The sequence below is a fragment of the Aotus nancymaae genome, unplaced genomic scaffold (assembly GCF_030222135.1).
Source record: "Aotus nancymaae isolate 86718 unplaced genomic scaffold, 86718_ANA_hifiasm-v0.15.2.pri h1tg000030l, whole genome shotgun sequence".
Classification (NCBI taxonomy): Eukaryota; Metazoa; Chordata; class Mammalia; order Primates; family Aotidae; genus Aotus; species Aotus nancymaae.
Genome location: NW_026988443.1, coordinates 26,491,151 through 26,510,420, shown reverse-complemented (window position 1 = coordinate 26,510,420; position 19,270 = coordinate 26,491,151). Strand labels below are relative to the sequence as shown.

General features: G+C 36.9%; 1 protein-coding gene across 2 annotated transcripts in view; it reads right to left on the bottom strand.

Moving 5' to 3' along the window:
* LOC135277261 (uncharacterized) overlaps positions 1 to 19,270 on the bottom strand; it is a 268,690-nt gene that overhangs the window by 160,567 nt on the left and 88,853 nt on the right. The window contains exon 2 of one of the 2 annotated variants that reach the window (XM_064383249.1): positions 14,189 to 14,222. The exons of the other annotated variant lie outside the window; for it this stretch is intronic. Coding sequence (XP_064239319.1) covers positions 14,189 to 14,222 — 34 coding nt within the window. The remainder of the gene's footprint in view (positions 1 to 14,188; positions 14,223 to 19,270) is intronic. 2 annotated transcript variants of the gene reach the window in all.

The window sequence follows — 19,270 nt, the reverse complement described above, 5'->3', positions numbered from 1 at the left end:
ATCTGTACATCGAAGTGTCTGCACTCCCATGTTTACTGCAGCACTATTCACAACAGCCAAGATATGGAATAAACCTTAGTGTCTATCAGTGGATGAACTGATCAAGAAATTGTGATATGTATACAACAAAATCTTATTTGGCCATAAAAAATAACAAAATTCCATTATTTGCTGTAGCATGGATGGAACTGTAGGTTCCATAAGTTCCTGAAATAAGCCAGCACAGAAAGACAAATATTACATGTTCTTACTCATTTGAAGGAGTTGAAAAAGTAGGTTTCATTGGAAGTAAGGAATAGAATGGTAGTTACCAGAGGCTGGGAAGGAAAGTAGGGAGGAGGGACAAAGAGATGTTGGTTAAGGAATACATAAACATAGTTAGGAATATACAAATATAGAACAAACAAATTCTAGCATTCAATAGTACAGTGGGGAAATTATAATTAATAATTTATTATATATTCCAATATAGTTATAAGGGAAGAATTGAAATGTTTCCAACACAAAGAAAAATGTTTGAGTTGATGGATATCCCAATTACCCTGATTTGATCATTACACACTGTATACAGGTATCAAAATACTACATATGCCTCAAAAATATACACAACTATTATGTATCCATTCTTAAAGTAGTTACATCCTTAAAAAAACTTTTTTAACAGTTATATAATACAGGCATTTTTGCCTGACCTAAGGAGTCACTGCAGGAGTCTTGATATTTCTGTTAGGTCAGTTCTGCAGCACCTCGTTGTCTGCAAAACAAGGCTGCTGAGAGGAGTACTGTTGAATTATCCTGAAGAAAGGAGCTGGCGGACTTGGAGATGAAGCCATCTCCTATTCCTCTTGGCCTTGGAGATGCATCTTGCAGCTCATAGTACCAGATTTCATCCCCTCTTGCCGCATATGGAAGTGGACTTTATCCCTATTCTCTCCTCACAAAATTGTCCTCTTCCTTTTACATGTAGTGAAGGGCTTAGCAAAGTTGGAGGCTTTCTCTTAAACCACTCTGCCCATGCTGGAAGCAGGTTGCAAGGGCAAAACTTTGAAACAAAACAAAAGAAATACAGTAAAACTTTCAACCTCTCAACCAATGACCAATGGGAGTCAGTGTGAAACTCTCTTTATCCTTGAGTAGAGTAACTTTTAAGCATCTGTTTTCCAGTGTTTCACAGAACTTCGGCACAAGGGTCCCTAATTTAATATTACATCCTTTATTGACTACTATTTACCTGTTTTTTTGTTTCACTCTTCTGCCAGTGTTTCTTGGGATCACCTCCCAAATAAATGAATTGCACTCAAATCCTTGTCTCAGAGTCTGCTCTGGAGGACCAAAACCTAAGGCTCCCCTCTTCCCAGCTTCCATCCCGTCACCACCAGACAGGGCTGGCTGGAGACCCTCAGGGAGTACTTAAGCTGTCGTCATTTTTAAAGGGCTAAGTAGTATAGTTCAAAAAGCACTTAAAGTCACTTATTTGGTGCAAAACATTTAAATGTTGGAAGAAGTCACGTATTAGAATCACCATGATTTCTGTGTTATGATGACAAGCCTTCTCTACTTATGATTATACTTACAATTATATCAGAATTTCTTTAAATATCCTCTCCTGAAGCACATTTGCCTTGTTTCCACTCCTTTGGAATTTACAATGTTGCCAGGACTCCTGTTGTACATGGAACCTTTCACATGTGGGTATCTCTATCCTTGGAGTAAATTCCTAAAGGTAGAATTACTGGGCCAGAAAGCACAGGTACAATAATTTTGAGAACTACTTACACATTGCTTTCTTAAGGTTTTACCAGTTTTGACTCCCATTTCACAATATATGAGGTTGCTTTTCCTCCACAGAACTGGCAACACTAACAAAATTTTTACCTTTGCCCATCTGATAGATTAAAAAATGTTCTATCAGGGTAGTCTTAACTTACTTTTCTCTTCTAAAAAAATGATAATCTCATCAAGATTTGAGGAGTTACTAGATTTATTACCCTTTTCATTGCTTGTCTGTTTTTTATTTTATGAAATTGCTGGATTTCTCATTGATTTGTAGAGGCTCCTAATACTCTAGGGTATCTTATTTGTAATACAGAATTTTAAATGTTTCCACAGTTTATAGTTGGTCTTTTTGCTCTGCTTATGGTGTTTTTTAACTGTGAATTTTTTACATTTTTATTTAATCAAATTAATTAATGTTTTCCATGTGACTTTTGAGGTTTGTGTCCAACTTAGAAAGGAGTGCTTACCTTTGGAATAAAGAAATAATTCTCCCAGGGCTTAATCTATTACTTTTTTGTTTTTATTTTTTAAGATGAAACCTTTGTTTCATCTGAAATTTTTGTTGTAAGGTGTGAGATAAGAATCCAGCATTCTGTGTGTACAGATGTCTAGTCCACTGTCACGCTATCACTTACTGTTACATAATACACCTTTTCTATGCTGATTCAAAACATCACCTTTAACATGTATTAAATTTCCATGTGTATTTGAGTCTACTTCTGTACTTTCTGTTCAATCAGTTGATCTGCCTATTAATGTATTGTTACACACAACTTAAATCAATATAGCTTTACATTAGTATCTTAGTGGGACAGTCTTTCCTTATCATGTGATTTTTATTTTATTTATTTATTTTTTTTAGATGGAGTTTTACTCTTGTTGCCCAGGCTGGAGTGCAACAGCGTCAACCTCCGCCACCTGGGTTCAAGCAATTCTTCTGCCTCGGTCTCCCAAATAGCTGGTATTACAGGCATGAGCCAACATGCCTGGCTAATTTTGTATTTTTAGTAGACACCGGGTTTCTCCATGTTGGTCAGGCTGCTCTTGAACTCCCGCCCTTGGGTGATCCGCCTGTCTGGGCCTCCCAAAGTGTTGGAATTATAAGCATGAGCCACTGTACCAGATCCTAAATTATGTTACTTTTTCTTTTCTGAGGTAGAGTCTCGCTCTGTCACCCAGGCTGGAGTGCAGTGGTGTGACCTTGGTTCACTGCAACCTCTGCCTCCTGGGTTCCAGCAATTCCCTGCTTCAACCTCCCAAGTAGCTGGGATTACAGGCGCCTGTCACCACATACCTAATTTTTGTATTTTTAGTAGAGCCGGGGTTTCAGCATCTTGGCCAGACTGGTCTTGAACTTCCGACCTCGTGATCCACCCGCCTCAGCCTCCCAAAGTGCTGGGATTACAGGTGTGAGCCATCGCGCCTGGCCCATTATGTTACTTTTTAACAACTTTTCTGGTTATTATTTTTTTTCATGTAAACAATTGAGTTCCTTGACTAATTCCAAACTTCACCCAGAAAACCATCTCTACATGTGTCCTACTATCCTCTTTAGCCTACACTTTCTGTACCATAAGAGTTCTAGTTTCTCCCTTTTCACACTAAAACTTTTATCTCTTAAAAGCTTGATTCCATCAATTTAAACAAAAAAGCAATCATGAATTTTTTTCTTCTTTTTTTTTTTTTTCCGAGACAAAGTCTCACTCTGTTTCCCAGGCTGGAATACAGTGGCCTGATCTTGGGTCACCGTATCCCCTGCCTCTCAGGTTTAAGTGATTCTCATGCCTCAACCTCCCAAGTAGCTGGAACTACAGGCACGTGCCACCACACCTGACTAATTTTTGTATTTCTGTAGAGATGGGGTTTTGCCATGTTGGCCAGGCTAGTCTTTAACTCTTGGCCTCAAGTGATCTGCCCGCCTCAGCCTTCCAAAGTGCTGGGATTACAGGGGTGAGCCACTGTGCCTGGCCAATCAAGAATTTCATAATTGCTAAATCCAGTAGTCTTTCTCGAAACTCCTTGGCTTCTTTGAAGTTCCAGACCCTGTTAATTCTTTGCCTCTCTTAAAATCCTCTTCTTTCTTTGCTTTTATGTCTGCTTCATTTAGATACTTCACATCCCTTTTCTCTAGCTCCTCCCCCTCAGAGAAAGTCACTCAGAAACATCCTGTGTCCAAATATCTGTCTTTGGTACGTGTGTGTGTGTGTGTGTGTGTGTGTGAGAGAGAGAGAGAGAGAGAGAGAGAGAAGTATCTATCTGTATTTCTAAGTACAGCTTATGGTAGATATAAATAGAAATAAATACTGGGGCTGGGCGTGGTGGCTCAGCCTGTAATCCCAGCACTTCGGGAGGCCGACGCGGGTGGATCATAGGTCAAGAGATCGAGACCATCCTGGTCAACATGGTGAAACCCCGCCTCTACTAAAAATACAAAAATTAGCTGGGCGTGGTGGTGTGCACCTATATAGTCCCAGCTACTCGAGAGGCTGAGGCAGGAGAACTGTTTGAACCGGGAGGCGGAGGTTGCAGTGAGCCAAGATCAAGCCACTGCACTCCAGCCTGGGCAACGAGAGCAAAACTCCGTCTCAAAAATAAATAAATAAATAATAAATAAATAATAAATAAATAAATAAATAAATACTGAATGAATGCATGAACATCAGTTCTAAGTTCCCAAATTCCTGCTAAAAATATCCCCAGGATTCCCCTTAGTCATCAGCACATCAACATATAAAATGCCTGTATATTACAGGAAATAGTTTCACTGAATCATAGACTGCTCAAATCATATCTGGAACGGTGACATTCATTCAGCACCACATTTTCAGAGAGGCCATGACAAATCTGAGTCTATCTAAAGAAGGGAAACAGAATGGCAAAGGATACAAAACTCAGTATAGGCCGGGCGAGGTGGCTCAAGCCTGTAATCCCAGCACTTTGGGAGGCCGAGACGGGTGGATCACGAGGTCAAGAGATCGAGACCATCCTGGTCAACATGGTGAAACCCCGTCTCTACTAATACAAAAAATTAGCTGGGCATGGTGGCGCGTGCCTGTAATCCCAGCTACTCAGGAGGCTGAGGCAGGAGAATTGCCTGAACCCAGGAGGCGGAGGTTGCGGTGAGCCGAGATATCGCCATTGCACTCCAGCCTGGGTAACGAGCGAAACTCCGTCTCAAAAAAAAAAAAAAAAAACTCAGTATAAGAGGAAATGAAGTAACTTAGGATGTTGAATCATCAGAATATATGATTAAGAAAAGACCTAGCAGTACTCAAATATATAGAGTACTTTCTGGCAGGGGGCAATATTGGGTGGAAGGAGGAGGTTATGAGGTTATGATACTGTTCAGTTACTTCACAGAACAGACCCCTTACTGATGGTGAAGTTACAGGGAAACAAAGTTGAAGAAAAATTTCTTTACAATTAGAATTGTACCAATAATGAAATAATAGGCAGATTCTTAAAGTAGTGGGTTCCTCTTACTAATGTCTCTGAACTTCAATGTTCTCATCTGTAAATATGGATAAATGTTTTAATACAAATATGTGTGTAAGGTAGGTACACAGTTTCATGCACCTACCTTATGTTCCTGTGACATTATCATAACTTCAGGCTGTTAATGGCCCAACCTGACCTGTAGCAACATCCTGTGAATAAATCTTGTGGCCTCTGATCCATTCTATCCATTCTAACCATTTTGTCAGATCAAACTTCCTGACATAAAATTTCCCTTATCAATAGTTAATGAAAGCAGGGCATGGTGGCTCACATCTGTAATCCCAGCACTTTGGGAGGCTGAGGCAGGAGATTGCTTGAGCCCAAGAATTCAATACCAGCCAGGGCAACGTGAAGACAGTGAGACTTTGCCTTAAAAAAAAAAAAGTTAATAACTAACTTTCACTGTTGACAAAAAAAGAAAACAACAACAAAATCCTCTATAATTCTTTTGTAAGTCCCTAGTTTTGTTTTCACCATGCTGTCCCTTAAATCCTTTTCATTTAAATGCCTTGTACTTTTGGTATTTATATATTGCACCTGATATTCTTAAATGATCCCCTCTCCTTGTAGCGTATTTATTCTTTAAGGTTTAGCTCAAGTAGCATCTCCTCCCTGGGCTTTGATCATTACTGAAGGAAGCCATCTCAGCCCATTCTGAACATATGTGAGGCTAATTAAATCACTATCTTAGAATTCTCATCCTTGTTTGGTAGTCATGTATAGTATACAATACAGCAAATAGAAGTTTCTACAATGATGGAACTGTTCTCTATCTGTGTTGTCCAATACAATAGCCACTAACCACAAGTGACTACTGAGCATCTAAAATGTGACTAGTGCCTATATATTAGAAAGTATGGTCTTGGAGGGCAATACATTAGTTTTCTGATACACAGAATATTTACTGAGAAATAATTACAGAAATACTGAGAAATAATTAGGCCCCGTTTAAACAATTTATACGTATTATTTCACTATCCTCTTCTATTATCATTCTGTTTCTCAGATAAGTAAACTGAGTCCAAGAAAGCTTAAATAACTTGCATCAAGTCCTAATTCTTAGGAATTAATAACAATGATGCCAAACCACAGATTACTGTAGTGAGAATATTAGAAAATATGACAAAGAGCTTAGTAAATCATTAAACAGTATCCTTAAGATAGTTATTTTGCCTTGTTTTGGTGTCTCTTACAATGTTTAGCACATTACTTTGTACATAGTAACTATAACTTAATCGACTGATAATTTTATATGACTTATAAGTAGTCTTCTACACTTCTACATAATGTTTTCTAAAAATCAGAGTATAAACTGAATGTACAAAAATAAAGTCATAAAAATAAAATGTGTTATAGCCACATGATAGAATACTATTCAGCCATAAAAAGGAATGAAATATTGATTCATGCTACAACATGGATGAAACTAAAAAAAATTATGTTAAGTTAAAGAAGTCAGTCACAAAACACTACACATTATAAATCTACTTACATGAAATGTCCAGAATAGACAAATTTATACAGATAGAAAGTAGATTAGAAGTTGTCTAGGATTAGAAGTGTTGGGGTAAAACAGAGAGTGATCACTAGAGGGTAATGAGTGTATTCCTGGGGTCATGAAAATGTTCTAAAATTGACAGTAGTGATGGTTGCAAAACTACATAAAAATAATTTTAAAATTGAATTGTATATTTTAAATGGGTGAATTGTATGGTCTGTGAATTAAATCCCAATAATACTGTGTTTAAAAGGGGGGAATCAAAGTTTTATGTTTATAAAAGGTTCTATTCCTAAGAGCTAAATATAAATTATGCATTACCTAGAATACACCTTTACTTTTAGATATAATATCTGACAAAAATATTTCTAATACAGTTAAAGTGAAATAAAATTGTGATTTTCAAAATTATTTTCTCAGAGGTGGACAAAAGAAATCTTTTTTGGAAACCAACAAAACAAAAATAATCTGGAGCTGTCTTGGTTGAAGCAGTGTGCGGGATTCCAACGCCTCCCACTCAGACCCCTGCCCTTCCTTCAATATTGGCATCTAAAGAATCTCTCCAGTGTTTCGAGGAAATCAAGTTGGAAGTTAAGCAAGAAGCAACACAAAAAACTAAATAACTACAAAGAAGTAAAAAGTAAAAATGCTGCAAGATGAACTGTTTGTTAGCTGGCGGGCTACCATGTAATAATATCTCAGAATTGTCTTGTGTTAGTAAATATACAAACATTTGAATATTTGAATTCTATCTATGAAGTTTGAATTCTGCTTCTGTAATTAGATTTAGGGTTTTTATTCTGAGACAGAGTCTCACTCTGTTGCCCAGGCTGGAGTGCAGTGGAACAATCTTGGCTCACTGAAATCTCCATCTCCCAGGTTCAAACGATTCTCTTGCCTCAGCCTCCCCAGTAGCTGTAGCTGGATTACGGGTGTGCACCACCACGCCCGGCTAAACTTTTGTTTGTATTTTCAGCAGAGGCAGCGTTTTACCGTGTTTGCCAGGTGAGTCTCCAACTCCTAACCTCAAATCACTCACCTGCCTTGGCTTCCCGATGTGCTGGAATTACAGGCATGAGCTTCTGTGCCAGGCCTATATGTTTTGTTTTGTTTTGTTTTGTTTTTAAAGAGAATTGTTCTAAAGTCAAGATCTACCTCTAATTTATGTGTGTTTTTTTTCTTATCTACTTGGATTAGGAATTTTTGTATTTTGGGCCGGGTGCGGTGGCTCACGCCTGTAATCCCAGCACTTTGGGAGGCCGAGGCGGGTTGATCACGAGGTCAAGAGATCTAGACCATCCTGGTCAACATTGTGAAATCTGTCTCTGCTAAAAATACAAAAAATTGGCTGGGCATGGTGGCGCGTGCCTGTAATCCCAGCTACTCAGGAGGCTGAGGCAGGAGAATTGCCTGAACCCAGGAGGCAGAGGTTGCAGTGAGCCGAGATAGTGCCATTGCACTCCAGCCTGGGTAAAAAAAAAAAAAAAAAAAGAAAAGAGGAATTTTTGTATTTTTTGTTTTCACAACAAAAAATATGTAAACATCCCCAAATAAAAAAAATAGGTGCCCTAGTTCTATGATATTGGAAATGCTGCTTTCCTGGCTCAAGACTACTTATTTGGCTGAAAAGAAAAAAAGGGCAGTTTCCAACTCACTTGTACTTACATAACCACAGACCCCTTTACTTGTATGGCTTATTGACACCAAAAATTTATATTCTGTTATTATATGTGATATATTACACTATGCTACATTATAATTATCCCAAAATCAGCTGATCATTTATTTCTCTGAAACATAGTTTTAATATATTTAAGGGTAAAGTAGAATAAAACTGTGGTTTTCAAAATTATTTTTTCAGAGCAGACAAAAGAAATCTTTTTTAGAAATCCAAAAAAGCAAAACCTTCCCACCTTCCCTATTTTAACTTGACTTTGAATCCCCAGGCTGATACCTCTTTAAACTCAAATTAATGAAAGCAGGGCATGGTAACCTCTCTTTATAGTCCTATCTGATAATCAAGGCATAATCTTTTCCCCTTGGACATAATCTTTTCCCCTTGGACATGAATTTTAGATATCTTCCTCCCTGGAAGCTCTTTCCACAGCTACCAACTTTTCTTGAGTCAAGTCTGTTTCTCACACGTTATCTATGTACTGCTATTACAATAGTCCTCAAGTACTCTTTCTATTATGTTATTTCCCCACTCAAAAATTTACAATTGTTCTCAGGAGGCTGAGGCTGGAGAATTGCCTGAACCCAGGAGGCAGAGGTTGCGGTGAGCCGAGATTGCGCCATTGCACTCCAGCCTGGGTAACGAGCAAAACTCCGTCTCAAAAAAAAAAAAAAAAAAAAAAAAAAAAAATTTACAATTGTTCTCTATAGTTCAAATTCCTCTTGGTCTCTGTGTGATCGTTAATTTTGTGTCACTTGACTGGAACACAGGTTGCCCAGATATTTGGTCAAATATTATTCTGTTTTTGTGAAGGTGTTTTTGGATGAGATTAACATTTAAATTGGTAGACTAGACAAAGCAGATAATGTAGGATAGGCCTCATCCAATCCTTTAAAGGCCAGAATAGAACAAAAGGCTGCTTCCTTCCCGGATAATAAGTGAAAATTATCCTGCCTGATGGCCCTCAAACTATGCCATTTGCTTTTCCTGGTTCTACAGCAGCTTCCAGCCTTTGCACTTGAAAGGGGATACCAGATCTATAGATTTTGGACTAGCAAGTGTCCATAATCACATGATAAATATCTCCTATTAGTTCTGTTTTTCTGAAGATCACTGACTAATACACTGTTTATCCCAACTCTGTAGTATCATTTCATAAGGTTTTTTTTTTTTTTTTTGACATTGCCTTGCTCTGTCACCCAGGCTGGTGTGCAATGATGCAAACACAGCTCACTGTACCCTCAACTTCCTGGTCCAAAGTGATCCTTCTGCCTCAGCCTCCTGAGTAGCAGGAACCACAAGCATGTGCTACCATGCCTGGCTAATTTTTTAAATGTTTGTAGAGACAAAGTCTCACCATGTTGCCCAGGATACCAGGTCATTTCTTATTAGACCTCAAAATATTTTCTACCATAATGAAATAAATCTATTTGCCACCTTCTACCCAATTTGTACAATTTCATTGAAATACTTTTATTAAATAACTGATATGCATCTGTACCACCTACATTTGCCTCTCAGGTATTTCTCTCTAGCTGGGATGCTAAGCACTTTGAAAACAGGAGCCCCTATTTTCTTTACTTCTTTCTACAGAAATAACAGGAACTAACAATGTCAAATATAGTTTAAGGACTATTAAATATATATACACATGCATACTTTATACCTAACTATGCATTAAAATATATATATATATAATGTATGTATATTTATATACATAAATGTAAATATATATATATATATATATATATATATAATTTACCTCTTGCTAACAGTCTGTTTCAATGTTAATTTTTATTTAGCTGGTTTTGGTTTTGCTTAAAAGAATAACATTTTGGGTTAAAATTTGTTAGCTATTTTAAAGTATTCTGCTTCTAGATTCATTTTGCTCAGTTAGGACACAGAACAAAGTTATAGACAAACTTTAGCCTAGATAATTTAAAAGTACAATTGACAGAATGTTCTAATGTTGGGATGAAGTGCATACTTTACTGTGTATTTTTCAAACTCAGTTATATTGCTTTGCTAAAAGTAAATAATACCACCAGGACACCATCTGGTAGAAATCTCTCTGTGGATTAACTCAGAAAAGGAAGTGAATAAATTTTTATATATTGCATAGTTGTGGTTGCAAAACTGCAGTAAAATATGTTTTCAATGCACTGGTGTAAGTGAGACTTCAGAGTTCAGCTACCTCATCTGATTCGATCCAAAAGGCTTGGAATATTTAAGACCATATCTCATCAACAGGGAAAAGGAGGGGTGTTTTCTTTTCTAGCATTCCTATGACTTGGAAGAAAAAAATAATAATCTAGGAAATTGAAGTCCATGAACTGGAAGATATGAATTTGGTCTTTTAGAAAGCATTAACTTAAAAAAATAATGGGCAGTTACTTAATGATACAGCATAACATGTCAGAGAAGTCTGAGACCATGTAAGACAGTTGGATATGATTTGACAATGTCATTGTGTGCAGCCCAGCCAATGCAAAATGGTCAAATCAGTTTTTACGTCTGTTTCTTTTCTTTCAAATAATGTGTTATCCAAGTCTTGATCTAGTCCAATGACTAGAGCAATAGAAATTCTCCCCACCTCTCTAGGGATTCCATTCCAGAGACTAATAGATTTCACTGTCAGAAAACATTTCCTGGATTCAGTCTTAAATTTCCGTTACTTAATTTCATCTCACTACTTGACTATAAACTCTCTTATCCTACCTTTAAAAATGTCTTGACTTCCATAATGTTTACATCTTATAAATATTTGTAAAATGTTATCATAACTACAGTCAGAGATGAGCAAACAATATACATTGTGCTATTTTAATATTTTTTTAAGGATTAAAGTCTGAAGGCCATTATACATTTATTTTCTGGTTTGAACACTACTCAATTCGCTTGTTTGAAGCATGTACCTGCCCCAAACTTGTATTCTCTTTGCGATCTCAGTAGTACCATTTAAATAACTTTTATCTTTCAACCACACAATGTAAAGCTTTTGCATATACAGACTAAAATCTCATTGACTGATTTTACTGCCACATCGCATTACAAGACCATATATAATTTGCTACCACTATCATCTCAAAGCCTCTTGGTAATACTGCTTTCCAAGTACTGTATATCCTGCCAACTGAATGGCTGTGTTTCTGATTATTTTTCCCCAGATGTATTAGCTACATTTTTCCAGGTTGAATCACATTTCATTTCCTGCCCACATTTCTAACCACTTTAGGTCCCTTTATTTGCCCTCACTGGTTTTGTCAACACCACCCAATTTAGCATCATCTATAAATTTAATTAACATGATGTGTATCCTCTTTTATAAATCACTAATGAAGTTTATCTACAATGATTTGTTTATTTTTTAAAACTCTAATGGTGCTTAATGTTTATAATCTTGCTTATAATGTTTATAATCTGAAGAATGCACCACTTTTTTGCCACTTAATATTTGTTTTATTATTTTAGGAGTGGTTCATGATAGACTAAAAACAAAATAATGTTCAGGGTCATTGCTATCCTTTTTTGAATATTAGTGCTAAATTACTTTTATGATTGCTTCTGTACATAAGAAAGCTTTTACTGACAATTTTCTACCTATCCTTCTGCATTTTTTCATAAATATGTTCTATTAATAACATCATAGAAGAACAACATTATGATGTTATTCTCACGTCCATGATGTAAAATGGTCAAAGACCCCATATTCCAAATTCTGCTGTGCAGTGAGTTTTTTAAATTTTACATTCCAATTTACTATGACAAGAATTTGTTACATAAAATGAGTAAAGATTAATTTAGAATGTTTCTATTTTAAGTATTTTGGAATTGGTAAGTTGAACCAAGATCAATATGGTTCATAACAAGAGCTATTTTGTTCCTCTTTTATATTTACAACTGTAATTTCTTTAGAATTTATTGGTTATTTAAAATTCTTCTGCTATATTAAAACCTACTTTTAATTTCATTTTTATAAGGCAATACATTAGACTTCCGAAAGTGTGTTTTAAAACATAATACTAGAAATAACATACACGTATCCACCACCTAGGTTAGGAAAACAACAACAACAACAACAGCAACATTATCAGTACCTTAGCAGCTATGGGATTTATTTTTCCAATTGCTTACCTCTTCTCTCCCTTAGGAGCATCTGCTGCTATTAACTTTATAAAAATAATTTGCTTTGTTCTGTTTATTCATTTATATGTGCATTCCTATAATTAAGATGCATTTTTTAAAAATTGAGTATCTCAGACATTTCACTTATCAATTTCCATCTTATACTAATTTATTTTTTGTAAGTATTTATCTTTTCCCACATGAATATCTTGCCATATGTCTTCAATAATTTTGGAGGAAGCTTACATTCTTTTTTCTTCACCTAAATCCCTAGCGTTAGCTTTACATACCACAAACTTTTCTTTTTTCCTATTAAACCATCCTCTTAACTTACATATTTTCGGACAGTTTCTTGTACTCATTTATTGGTGTATACATATTTATAAATTGCTTATTATGGCCCAATTATGGCATACAGATCTGATTTTATATACTTAAGTCAGTAAAAGTAACTTGCTTTTTCAGCCAATTCTTGTATCTCATTATATTTGTTAAGAAATTAGAAAATTGGGTAGGGAGGTTGGGGAGGGATAACATGGGGAGAAATGCCAGATATAGGTGACAGGGGGATGGAGGCAGCAAACCACATTGCCATGTATGTACCTATGCAACAATCCTGCATGATCTGCACATGTACCCCAGAACCTAAAGTACAATAAAAAATATATTTTAAAAAAAAGAAATTGGAAAATTATTCTGGGTACCTATGATATATACATATATATATAATATATATGTCATTGGTACTCACAGTTTTCATCCATGGTTCCTGGCTCATAACTCTCAGAGCCCTTGTTAGTTTTTCATTACAATGTTGGGGCACTTTAGCCCTCAGGAGCAGGTGTCATGAGCAAGCCTCAGGAAACAGAATCTCTCTCTCTAAACTTCTCCTGCCCTCCCTTTACCTGTCCAAGGCAGAACTCTGATCTGATTGTGCATCAAAAGACCCTCATTCCAGAGAAGGTCCTGTCCTGTACTCTGGAGGAAGAAATGTTGCACAGAGAGGCCAAGAAGAATCTAAACAGGCATTGCTGGGTTTCGCCGTTCAGCCTATTAATATGAGATTGTATCCTTTTTGTTCAATCACATTTCTACATGACTGTTAATCATGCCTATGATTCTTCATAAAAATCCAAGAAGTACTATCACATTTGGGATTAAGGAAAACAAAACCAAACCAAAAGGACTGGGTTCAAAGAGCTTCCAGATAACTAAACACATGGAGGTTCCTAAATTATGGCATGCCCAGGGAGCGCATGGAAGTTCAAGCCCTTTCCCCCATATCCTGCCCTATACATCGCTTCATCTGTGTTCTTTGTAATATACTTTATAATAAACAAGTAAAGTAAGGTAAGCATTTCCCTGGGTTCTATGAGCCGCTCCAGCAAATTAATTGAACCCAAAGAGAGGGGCATGAGAACCCCAACTTGAAGCCAGTGGGCCAGAAGCTCCAGAGGCTCAGACTTGCCACTGGTGTGGGGAAGGGGCTCAGTTTTGGGGACTGAACCCTCATTCCATGGGATCTGATGCTAGCTCTAGGTAGACAGTGTTGGAATTTAATTAGCAGACATCCAGCTGGTGTCTGCTGCTTGGTGTGTGGAAAAAAACTCCCACACCATTGGTCACAGAAGGCTTCTGTGTCCATGATTGCTGTAGTGATATGAGAGCAGAGGAAAAACATGCTTAGAGAGTTTTCCCCAAACAGTGCCTAAATATAAGACCTATATTTATTCCCTCATAAATTTAAACTGCTATTTTTAATATCAAATTACTCCTATCATAATTTTTTATTCCATTTTAACTCCCATTTCTCATCTCCATATCCATATAACAACTTTAACATTTTTCCATTTTCTAAACAAAAACTCAACTTTCATCCTTATAGAGTACTGATATCACACAGTAAAAAGGTGATAAGTGGCCGGGCGCGGTGGCTCACGCCTGTAATCCCAGCACTTTGGGAGGCCGAGGCGGGCGGATCACGAGGTCAAGAGATCGAGACCATCCTGGTCAACATGGTGAAACCCCGTCTCTATTAAAAATACAAAAAATTAGCTGGGCATGGTGGCGCGTGCCTGTAATCCCAGCTACTCAGGAGGCTGAGGCAGGAGAATTGCCTGAACCCGGGAGGCGGAGGTTGCAGTGAGCCGAGATCGCGCCATTGCACTCTAGCCTGGGTAACAAGAGCGAAACTCCGTCTCAAAAAAAAAAAAAAAAAAAAAAAAAAAAGGTGATAAGTTTAGGGCTTTTTCATATTTTACCAGTTATCTTGTTCATACTTAAAAAATTGCACTCAATCATTTAGAGACAGATGTTCATCTCCATGTGTTTTATGATAGAAACAAAGGGAAACAATCAAAATGTCTAATAATTAGAGATTTCGCTAAATAAAATATAGTACAATCCTACAATAGAATACTAGAAACCTAATTAAAATTGGCGATTACCAGTTTTAGCCTATCAACGAGAGTCTCTTCACCTAGTAATACCTGAGATATAAAAGCAAACGTCTCAGGGTGGCCCGCAACAGATGAATGAAAAACATGGGGTTACAAAAGCCATGTCATTATATCTCAAGAGGGACAATTCTGTGGAACTATTCACTCCTCAGAGCTCCCTGGGGGGATCAAGCTGAGGTTAAAATTTTGAAATCTCATCTTTGCCTAGCTTCTATCCTTGCTCTTCCTGCTTTTCTCATTTTCTTTTGAGGGCACTCAATAAATCACTGCACAAGAATCTTTCTTGAGTTCTGCTTCTAAGGGGACCCAATGACCCAAAGAACCACTGACAGAAGTGATCCTAGAAAGCAGGCTCTAAGGCTGAGATTCTGGATCATTCACTGACTGGCTGTCAACGAGGACCCCAAAATTAGTGGTGTTTTTTGGCATGCTATAGCAGTAGTGCAACTGCTAAGACTTGAACAGGAATGGAATACATGTATAAAATAATGCATTGGCTTGTGCCATACTTCCAGATTTAAGAGGAATAGGGAAAGCGGTAAGTATGTAAGTATCAATATAAGAGTTAAAAGGAAATTACTTAGACAGATAGCGAGGTTATGTTAGTCCTCAGTAAGGTTTCCCTTTTAATGAAAAGCAGCCCCCAAATCATTTTCTTTTCTAACAAAGAGCAGCCTGTAAAACTGAGCTGCAGACATAAACAAGCAAGCTGAAAGCTTATATGGGTGAATGCCAATAGTTGTGCCCATAGGAATATACAGCCTTGGGACTAGGCCAGCAGTTGTGCCCATAGGAATATACTACCTGGGACTAGACGCATTCAATATGGTGGCTCCATCTTCTCTTTTTGCCAGCCATGTATACATTAAGGAGCACACAAGATGGAGCCACCAAGTTGAAAGCCCATTTGCATCAGATAAGATGGGGCAACCAGCCTTCCTCACCACTATGTAAATATCACACCTGGTCAAACCCATTTGTAAGTCCTACATAAATCAGACGCTGCCTCCTCAAGCCTGCCTATAAAATCTACCACGGTCCTTCACTTTACCTTTTACAGATGTCTCTCCCTTGCAAGACAGAGCGAGCTGCTCTCCTCTCTCCTTTCTTCTGCCTACTAAACTTTCCTCTCCTTAACCCATCCCTGTGTCCGTGTCCTTAATCCTCTCGGCATGAGACAATGAACTCCAGGTATGAACCTCAGGTATTTACCCAATTCAGTATCACAGAATTGAACAGCTGTTACTTAGTATTAGTGGTAGTATGAAGAAAGGAAAGGATGATTAATCACCAATTCAAAACAATGTGTGAAATTCTGAGATCTTTCTCTGAGTTGTTTTGTAGTAAATTAAATAATAAAAATTCATAATAAAATGCCTCAAAAGAGACATAGGAGGATGCAGTAATAGAATCTTAGCCCAAGCCTGACTCATAGCAAATTCACTGTGTTTAGAGACTAATCCAGAGATCATTTTCCCTGTTCTTAAACAAAAATTCAACGTTTCTGTGGAGTATTAAAACAACAAAAACAACAACAACAGAATGGAAGAATGGACATTTTACATATGAGTAGCTGGTAGAACCCTTACCTTGGTGCCCTGACCTGTGGAGTCAAAGCAAATATAATTAGTAAAGTTACTAAAAATTCCCCATCCACTGCCAAGTTAGTAAGTAAAAAATAGCATTGTGGCTAGGCATGGTGGCTTACGCCTGTAATGTAATCCCAGCTTTGGGATGCCAAGGCAGGTGGATCACCTGAGGTCAGGACTTTGAGATCAGCTTGGTCAACATGGTGAAACCTTGTCTCCACTAAAAATACCAAAATTAGCCAGGCGTGGTGGCACACAGCTGTAATCCCACCTACTTGGGAGGGTGAGGCAGGAGAATCGCTTGAACCTAGAAGGCAGAGGTTGCAGTGAGCCGAGATCACCCAATTGTACTCCAGCCTAGGCAACAGAGCAAGACTCCGTATCAAAAAAAAAAAAAAAAAAAATAGCATTGTATCCCTAAAGGATATGCAGAGATCAGACACACCTTCAGAAATGTAAAGGATATACGGTTAATGGTTAATTTCACATGTCAACTTGTCTGGGCCACGATACCTAGATATTTTATCAAACACTATTCAGGATGTTTCTGTGAGAGTTTTTGAATGAGATTTACATTCAAATTTGTGAACTTTGAGTAACGCAGACTGCCCTCCATAATGTGGGTGGGCCTTATCCAATCAAGAGAAGGCCTGAATAGAACAAAAACTTGATTTCCCTGGAGCAAGAGTGAATAGTCTCTCCTACTGCTTTCAGACCTCATCTGCACATCAATTCTTCCTGTATCTACAGCAGACTGCCTTGGCAACTCTTTCCCGTGTCTCCAGCCCCTGGCCTCCCTAACTAGATTTTGGTCTAGCCAAGTCTCCACAATCACAGGAGCTAATTCCTTAAAATAAATTTCCTTATACATGCATATCTTATTGATTTTGCTTCTCTGGAGAACCGTGACTAATATAGGCAGGTTGTCCTCATCTCATCCCCATTTAATTCACAGGTCTTATTCACAGGTCTTATTTCTATAAAAGCTGGATGAATTATGGCAGAAAACAATGAACAATTTTAGCCAAGCAGTAATGCTGAATGTAGCTGTTGTGTCAGATATGGTATTTAGTAAAGATACCATAGTAAGCAAATTAACATGGCCTTTGGTACATGGTATGTATCACTGATCTGGAGATTGCATTATTTTCAATATCTATCCACAAGAAAGGAGAATCAGAGGAAATATGCATTATGTAGGACAATGCATACTTGTGTGTATTGAAAAAATAATATATGTACTATATATAGAAAAAAACAATATATAGCGGGATCGTCAAAGCTTTATCTGTAAAGGCCAGATAGTAAATATTTTAAGCTTAGTGAGCAAAGAGGCAAAATGGAGGATATTATAAAGGCACTTATTTGCATTATCCATAAAATACAAATTTCCCAAACTTTTTACTGATGAAATTCAAAACATAGTAGTAACATTTTAGTATAGTTTTTTGAAAATACAAGTCTCCTAATAAAAATAGAATCCTTTTTTGTGTGGAGATAACATTTTGCTTAAAATGGGGGTACAAAGTTAGTGTTCCCAATTATTAAAATAGATTGTAAGGTACACCTGTTAAAGCTAATCTGTAATGAGATTTTACATATTTAATCTTTGAAAATGTCTTTAACAAAGATGATACATATTACCAAATACTGATATCAGTCATGAGCATATGATATTAATTGAGCATATTCATCAATTGGAAGGCATTCATAGAATTATATTAGATTCTTTTCTTGATAATTGCAGTTTAACATTTCATTACATTGTATATTAATCACTTCCAATTGACGGTTAGATATAAGCTCTTCAATCACAAAGTTAAATGGATTTTAAAACATGAAAATTTCCTTTGCACTTAAATCAAGTTCCAAAAACTGTTGCTGGAACTGTAGGTTGAGCTTGGAAAAAATACTCCAAATTCATATTAGAATATAGATCTCACTCCTTGTTTTGGCTTTTGACATTACAAGGTATGTACAAAACAAGCTGACATTATTCTGATTTAAGCAATGTTAACATTGAAATGACTCTACTGCAGCACATAACTGTGATTTGCTATTGAATCAATTAAAAAAATTACCAAGTCTGCAGCAAAAGATAAATTTCAAAGCCATTCATTTTCTGACATATTGGTTGAGAGAGATTCTTCTCACTTAGAATAAGTTTCAGTCTTGGCCCTGAGCTCAACCTTTCAAAATAAAACTTTACAATTGCAAAGTTGCTGAAATTTTGTGTGGTAAATAAATTAAGGATAGCCAGCTTCTCTTCTGGACAAAAATTCACAGAACAAATATGTTTAAGTTGGCAAAAGCAGTGAAGTTCACTGTTAACACTACTGGTTCAATAACACAAAAAAAGAAATTCAAATATTTTCCACAAAGTACCTGCTGATAAATAATACAATGATTAACTATGGCTTTTGTCCAACTAAGTCTTTTTCTGCTCCACATATATCTTTACCATTAACAGTTATAATACATCTTAGCAGATTCCACTTCAGGTTATACTAAATTAATGTTTTTTAAACATTTTGCCTGTAGTTGTCTCAAAGAAACTATTCAAGAGTCAAGAAAATCATTTGCCTTTTTTTTTTTTTTGCCTTGTTTTATAATTGATCATTGGTGTTATTCCCAGTGTCCCCAATTTTCC